General features: G+C 66.8%; 1 protein-coding gene across 1 annotated transcript in view; it reads right to left on the bottom strand.

Annotated features, from left to right (window-relative positions):
- VPS16 (VPS16, CORVET/HOPS core subunit) overlaps nucleotides 1–7,192 on the bottom strand; it is an 11,215-nt gene that overhangs the window by 3,067 nt on the left and 956 nt on the right. Inside the window, exons 2-17 of the mRNA XM_009287553.1 lie at nucleotides 7,044–7,182; nucleotides 6,141–6,269; nucleotides 5,618–5,762; nucleotides 5,436–5,551; nucleotides 4,969–5,091; nucleotides 3,988–4,043; nucleotides 3,692–3,781; nucleotides 2,999–3,093; nucleotides 2,117–2,193; nucleotides 1,749–1,880; nucleotides 1,500–1,627; nucleotides 1,074–1,109; nucleotides 753–861; nucleotides 548–682; nucleotides 335–443; nucleotides 1–66 (exon numbers count right to left, since the gene is read on the bottom strand). Coding sequence (XP_009285828.1) covers nucleotides 1–66; nucleotides 335–443; nucleotides 548–682; nucleotides 753–861; nucleotides 1,074–1,109; nucleotides 1,500–1,627; nucleotides 1,749–1,880; nucleotides 2,117–2,193; nucleotides 2,999–3,093; nucleotides 3,692–3,781; nucleotides 3,988–4,043; nucleotides 4,969–5,091; nucleotides 5,436–5,551; nucleotides 5,618–5,762; nucleotides 6,141–6,269; nucleotides 7,044–7,182 — 1,685 coding nt within the window. The remainder of the gene's footprint in view (nucleotides 67–334; nucleotides 444–547; nucleotides 683–752; nucleotides 862–1,073; nucleotides 1,110–1,499; nucleotides 1,628–1,748; nucleotides 1,881–2,116; nucleotides 2,194–2,998; nucleotides 3,094–3,691; nucleotides 3,782–3,987; nucleotides 4,044–4,968; nucleotides 5,092–5,435; nucleotides 5,552–5,617; nucleotides 5,763–6,140; nucleotides 6,270–7,043; nucleotides 7,183–7,192) is intronic.

Here is a 7,192-nt window from a genome sequence, read left to right as displayed (position 1 = left end):
TCTGCAGCGTCATGAAGAAGGTGCCGCGATTCAGCTCGTTCTTCAGGTGGAGCACGACGGTGTAGACTGGGGCAGGCAGCGCGGTTCAGGAGGGGGGGATGGGGGCCCTGCCCCCTGCATGGCTGGCCCCGGGGAGCAGCACCGGGAGGGGAGTGAGGGGACGTCCAGGCGCAGGGCAGAGCCCCGTGCTGAGGGCAAGCACTGCCCCGTAGGGCTCAAGCAGCTCCCACCACCCCCATCCCACAAGGCACAAAGCCGTGAACGGGCTCCCCCAGACCCCAAAACCCCTCCCCTCCGCTGCAGAGCCCCTCCTCTGCCCAGCCCTGACCCTTACCCAGGTCGGTGTCCCCGCTCTCGATGGCTTTGCTGAGGGCCAGCTTGCTCCGCTTCATCTTCAGCAGCAGCGGGACCTGCTCCCCGGAGCGCGGCTCATACTCCAGCAGCTGCAGGCGGCAGAGGGGTCGTCAGTGTGTGGCCACCACGTCTGACCCCCTCCCCCAGCCATCCCACCGCCCAGCCAGATATGCCACGGCCAGAGCCACGAGACCTTGATGGCCAGCTCCGTCCTGCCGCAGTCGTAAGCCCGGGAAGCGATCTCCGAGTAGGAGATGCCTGGCGTGTCACCCAGCTTCTGGTTGATGGCGTGGGCCACCTCCTCATCGGACTTGTCCTTCTGCTGCACCTGGAAGGGCACGAGCGGAGAGGTCTCCACACGCCCCACCTGGGCAGAACCCTCCGAGCTGCCTCCTTACCTTGTAGCAGGCCCAGTGGGCCAGGATGCGGCTGACGCCCTGGATCTCCGAGAGGCGCAGGTACTCGCAGATCCTGATGGCCAGGGGGTAGAGCCGCCGCAGGACCAGCCTGGTGTGGCACACGGTGGGGTCAGCGGCACGGCCCCACAGGGGTCCGAGGAGTCGAGCAGCTCGGCCGGCCTCGCGGGGGACCGAGCTCACTCAGCGCCCGGCCAGGGGGATGGAGACCGTGGGGATGGGGACTGCAGTGTGGCCGGACGCTGCCTTGGCCCAGGCTGCTCGGGGATGGGGCTGTCATGCCCAGCTCATGGGGACCCTTACCTGTCCAGCAGGACCTCGATGGTGAGCCGCTTGTATCTGTGGGGACAGTCAAGGGACCACAAAACCCCACGGAGCACAGGCAACGCGTGCTGGGCGCCCACCCCCCCCCTCCTGGCAGCGTCCCCAAGCCAGCTGGGCCAGCACCCGGTGCATATGGCTCCAGCAGGGCTCTGCAAGCACCGCAGGCCAGCTCTGCGGGGTGTGATGAGCGTAGAGGCCTCGGCTACAGACCCCTGCCACGGGGCCCAGGGCATAGCTGGTGCCCGAACCCTGCGGGGCTAGCAGCTAACCGGCTCTGCAGCTCTCTCCTCCTATGAGGCGGCCGCCCCAGCAGGGCCTGGAGCCCCAAACGGCACTGATCCTGCCTGGGCCAGATCCTGCACCCGCCCCAGGGTCATGGCTCATGCACTGTCCCACGCAGGATACTGGGTGAAGGTGAGGGGGATGCCGATCTGGTAGTCCCGGATGGCGTTGAGCACCCGCAGGTCCTGGCACATGCGCACGAAGCTCTCCGGGGGAAACTTGTCGATGAAGCACTTCCCGAAGGAGGCTGCCTGTGGGAAGAGGCGTGGCGGCGCTTGTGCCGGCCGCAGCACGACCACCAGCAGGGGGACGCACCCAGCCGGGAGGGGGACGCTTTCAGCCGCAGCCAAAGCCTCCCTGCGCCTCGTTTACCCTCAGCAGCGACTTCTGGGTGTCCGGCTCGTGCTCGTAGCCAGCTGCCTCGATGCACTGGCTCACCGCCTCTGGGAGCAGCTTCTGGTCCTTGATCTCCCGCAGGTACTCGTCTGCCTTCTGGCTCTCCTTCTGCAGGGGAGCGCAGCCCGTGGGGGAGAGCGGTGGGGTGCTCACCGGCCAGGGTGAGCCCTGGGAGCCCCAGCACCCCTGGGACTGGGGGGCCAAGGGAGCCCTCGCCCCCGGCAGGGACCTCCGGGATCTCCCCCTTCCCATCACCGCAGGATAACGCCGGCAGCGGTTTGCATCAGAGACACCCCAACCTTCCCAGGGGCAGGCAGGACCCGGAGTGGGGCAGCGGGCCGTACCTCGTACTCCTTCTGTGCCTCCAGCAGGAGTGCCCCTGGGGCCATGGAGGCGATCTTGAAGATCTCCTGGCTGGCCTCTGCAGAGACGGGGAAAAAAAATACGTGGGAGGCTGCCCCAGCCCAGGCGCGTCACCTGCACCCGCTGCAACCGGCTCCGCCACCGTCCCTGCCTGCAGCTCTGGACCGCAGGAGAGCCCGTGCTGGCACCGTCCTTCGGCGGGGTGGGAGCACGGCCACCGCCGGCCTGAGGAGCTGGGCAGAGCCGTGCCGATGGATGGCTCGGGGCCGCTCTTCCAGCCCTCGCAACTGCAGCCCCCAGTAAACATCGACCCAAGGGTCCAAGAGACGGAGGCAGGGGCAGCTGCCAGGACACGCGGGTCCCAAGGAGCTATTCCCCCGCGCAGAGCCACGGCGGCTCCGCTCTGGAAGCGCGAGGGTGGCAGCAGTACAGGAGGTGAGGAACAGGCGTGCCGAGCTGTGCCGGGCCTCGGCTCAAAGCACGGGGGCTCTGGCAGCAGGAGGGGGAGGTGGCAGCCTGCAGGGCCCCGCTCAGGGGACAGGGGCACAGCAGAGCTGGCAAAGCAGGGGACCAGAACTGGTGTGGTGCTGGGGAAGGAGGGAGCCCGGGGCCGGGCGAGGGACTGGGTTCAAAGCCCTGCACTAGACGGCTGGTGGGGCTCAGGGCACGGCTCTACTCGGCTGTGGGGCTCTCACCACCTCCTGAGCCTCCAGAAAGGGCTGGGCAGGCCGGACCCCCGCACACAGAGCTGGGCAGAGTCACGGGCCGTGTCCTGGGCACCGAGCGGTGCAGGAGAGACCTGCCTGCCCGGGTGCGGGGGGGGGGAGGTCCCCACTTAGCCTTGCCACCCGGTGCCATCTCACCTGGGATCTCGTGCAGGAACCCGTGGGATGTGCGAGACAAGATCCGGACCCCGTCCAGCTCTGGCACCAGGTAGGAGTCCTCATCCAGGACAAACCTGCGCTCCCCGCTAAGGGCTCGCGGGAAGCAAGATGCTCTGTGTGCAGCCCAGCCCTGCTGAGGGCTGGCCCCAGTGATGCCGAGGAGCGACCTCCTGGACCCCCCGTCCCCCCCAGCTCATGACCCCCCTTTCCGCAGAGAGGGCACGGGATCAGCACTTGGGAGGGACAGGAATCCCCCCACCCATGGCAGCCCTCGCCCTTGGGGAATCGGGACTGGACCTCGGCAGGGATAGCGCTCCCAGCCGCGGGGGCTTTGGTGGCTCCCAGCACCACCGCTGCTCTCGGAGCCGAGGGGGAGTGGGATCCCCTCAGCAGGAAGGCTCGGAGGAGGGGGCCAGGGAGGCAGACAGGAGGGGTTTTCGCTGCTGTACAGGACTGGGTTGGCCGGGACCAGGCAGTGGAGATCGTGACAAAACTGCAGAGGAGAGGAAAAAGTCCGCCCGCCTCTGACTGTCCTGGGGGGCCACTTGACACCACTGGTGTTCCTGGAGCACCCCTCGCCCATGACAGAGACGGCGGTGGCCCACGGAGGGCCCACAGAGGCCCGCAGTTTGGGCTGGCCTTTGGAAATGACACCTCTTCCCCAAAGGATACCGGATGCACTCCGTGGAGTTCCCCACCACCATCAGCTGCCGGTCCCAGGCCACCACCACGGCACGCTGCCGGCTCCGGGGACGCATGCACCTGCCAGGGAGCCCCAGCCCCGGCTTAACCCCAGCCCAGCTGCAGCCCCCCACGCCTGGAGCGGGGACACGAAAGGCTCCCGCTCATCGCGGGGAGGCAGCAGGGTGGCCGCAGAGCCGAGCAGACCCCAGCAAAGGCTCAGGGTACCGGAGGAGCGTGGGTAGGCACGGTCGGGGGCAGAGGGGGCTGGCGGGGAGACCACTCACCAAACCATCTGCTTGGGCGAAGATCGGACGCTGCTGTTGAACTCGCAGAGCTTCTCCTGCAGCAGGAGAGAGCTGGGTCAGGGGGACGGCGGCGCAGGGACGGGCGGCATCGCCTGCGTTGCCGGGGCCACGCGCTGAGGGCAGCTGCTGGGGGATGAGCAGCACAGACCAGGCTGCGCTGGGCACCGGGAGCGTGGGTGCCGCGCCATGAGCGGGTCCTGCGGGAGCAGCCGGCCCCATCTCTAGCTCTGGAGGCAGCTAGGGCTGCGGCCGACGCAGCTGAAGGGCGAAGATGCTGCGCGAGCACTTAAGCCGAGCGTGAGAAACATTCCTCCATTGCTGCAGCACACAGCTTGCCTGCACGTAGAGCAAGAAGCTGCTTGTGCTCGACTGAGACCCGGTAAGTGAACGAAGGCGAAAGGAGCAGGATTGGTCTCGGAGACCACGGAAGGCAACCAGCACCTCACCAGCACGAGCCCCACAACGTGGGGGAATTTGCAGGGCAGAATCAAGACTCGCAAGCAAGGCCCCTACGCCGAAGCGACCACACCAGCAGTGGCGACAAGGCTGAGACTGCCTAAGAAACAGTACTAGAACCACCAAACTTGGGTAAGGACTTAACAGAACTGTGACCGGTGGGGAAAAAGCAATTAGTGGTGGGCTGTTTATCTGCAGGGGGGGTGGTTTGGACAGAGAAAGGCAGGTGCAAGGCCAGCAAAAGGGTAGGTTCGGAAATAGAAAAAGTGGGGAGTAAGGTATAAAAATCAGGTGAAGAACAAAAGAGGGCGGATCTCCCGAGGACAGGAGTGCAGACACGGGCGGGCGGCAGCGAGGCTGACCTGCAGACCTCAGTCTGTGGGGACCCTGAGGGTGCCCCCTGCGTGGACACCCCACCCTGCCAGATCTGTCTGCCAGACAGGGAGAGGAGGGGTGGGCTGACACCCTAATGCCCCGCGACGGGGAGGGAAGGGAGATGCTCACCTTCAGCGTGGCCAGCCCCATCCAGATGTAGCCGGTGTCGGTGAAGAGTGCCAGGCAGCGGTAGTTGAAGGACACGGCCATCTGCAGATAGGCGCCGGCGGAGGGGCTCATGCCAGGGGGGGTCTGGGACAGGGAAAAGGAGAGGGTCGCACCTGGGGGTCACTGGACGTGCCACACGCTGGCACCAATGCTGTGTAAGGGGCTGAGGACTGGTCAGAGCGGGGCTGTCCCTTCCTACCCTGCACCCACTCAATCCTCACCTCTTTGCCCCTGGCCAGGATGGGGCCAGGTGTCCCTGCTGTACACGCCTGCCCATGGGACAGCAGGGGAAAGGACCTGCCAGCGAGTGCTGGAGGCTGGAGAGCAGCCCGTGGGACAGCGGGGGGACAAGGGAAGGGACCTGCCAGTGAGTGCGGGGGGCTGCAGACCGCCCTGCTCCCCACAGACACCCGCCGCGGCTCACTCACCACCACGGAGCAGGAGGTGTTGTCCAGGAGGTAGAGGTCCTGTCCGACCGCCAGCAGGACGATGGTGACTCTGTCCTGGGACAGCACGGCCCAGCAGGAGGGCGGCTTCTGCAGACCTGCCGGGCACCGGCGTCAGGCCCCTGCGCTTGGCCGGAGCGGGGGGCAGCGGGGAAGGGACGCACCGGGAACCTCGGGCATCCTGCGCAGCTTCAGGTCGTCGATGTTGGTGGTCAGGGAGAAGCGGTGTGCCCCGGTGAGGATGGCCACGCCGGTGCCATACTCCGTGTGGAAGACCTTCGCCTCCAGCACGTGGTTCTGCAGCACCTCCTGTGCCATGGAGAAAGAGCTGGGCCCAAGCCGGGGCAGCCGGGGCTCAGCACTGCACCGCCGCTGCTCTGGGAAGGAAACTGCCTCGGCGAGGAGTGAGCCCAGCCCTGTGCTGCGCTGCTGGCAGGTGTCCCAGTACAGACAGGCCTCACTCCTGCAGCGAAGAGGGGATCACTCTGGCCCCAGGGGCCATGGGGATGGTTGCCAGCTCATTCCCGAAAGCAGGCAGCCCTGCAGTGAGGCTGGGAGAGCCCCAGGCTCCCCACTGTGCCCCACGGGGCTGGGGGAGCGCTCAGGGAGGCCTCACAGCGTTTCACTTCTCCGCTGCACAAACCCAACCCTGGGCACCTCTTGAGCTCCCCATCCTGCTCCACTCACGTTGCCCATGCTGAAATGGCGCTTGAACTCGCAGAAGAGGTTGTAGATGAGAACGGTGCCGTCCTCCTGGATGCACAGCAGGTCCTCGCTGGCCGTCCAGCCCAGCTGCACCAGCTGGCCGCTCTTCCACTGCGGGCAGGAGACGCGTGAGCGCACCACGGGGCTGCTCACCTCCCGGCCGGCCCAGCCCCAGAGACGTCCCTCCAGGAGACGTACGTGAAGCCAAAGGCCACGGTTGGGCATCCGCAGCTCTGATGCCCCCGGCTGCCATGGCTCTGCAGGGCCCTGCCGTCGCAGCAGCTTTCCCTGTCCCTCCACGTCCTCACTGCCCTGTGTCCGCCCCAAGCCCCGGACAGCAGGGAAGGGAGGATGCTCCTGTGGCACCAACACTGCTGCTCCCGTCCCCCTCTCCCAAGGCTGGGCAGCCTCCCTCTCCCTATGGCTCTCCCCGTTTCCCCCTTGCACACGCCACCGCTCCGGAGCAGCTTCTCCAAAGCTTTCAGGGGACTGAGGGAGCTGCATGGAGCCATCGCTCCGGAGATCTTAGGGTAGTGCCAAGGACACGTGGCAGCATCCTGCTTCCCCGTGGAGAGACCAGAGGAGCTGCCCAAGGGCACGCAAGCGAGTGGCACAGGCAGAGGTGACTGCCGGCCTCGCAGCCCGGTGATTCACCTGCAACACCCAGCTGGTAACCCAGCCATACAGCCTTCGGTGTCACCAGCGAGCCCTTCTACAGTTCCCCTGCCCGTGGGCTTATTGTTGCAAGGGGCACAGAGCTACAGCCTCCGGCGTCCTCCGAGGGGCAGCTGGGACTGTCCCAAGCTCCCTGGCACATCACAGACCTCCACGGAGCACTCGGGGTGCAGCTTAAAGGAGGGGGCGGCCGACCCTGGGGCGGCTCACCGGGATGCAGGCCAGGAGAAGCCCTGAGGCCGAGTAGATCTCCAGCAGCGGGCGGGCGCTGGGGGATTTCTCCTTCCGGGCGTTGTTCTTCAGCAGAGCTGCGGGCGGGATGGGACAGTCCGTCTGAGCCGCGGCCCCTCTGCCGTCAC

Source organism: Aptenodytes forsteri, unplaced genomic scaffold, assembly GCF_000699145.1.
Source record: "Aptenodytes forsteri isolate BGI_AS27 unplaced genomic scaffold, ASM69914v1 Scaffold729, whole genome shotgun sequence".
Taxonomy (NCBI): Eukaryota; Metazoa; Chordata; class Aves; order Sphenisciformes; family Spheniscidae; genus Aptenodytes; species Aptenodytes forsteri.
Note: the sequence above shows the minus strand (reverse complement) of the source record. Positions and strands in the feature narration are given on the sequence as shown.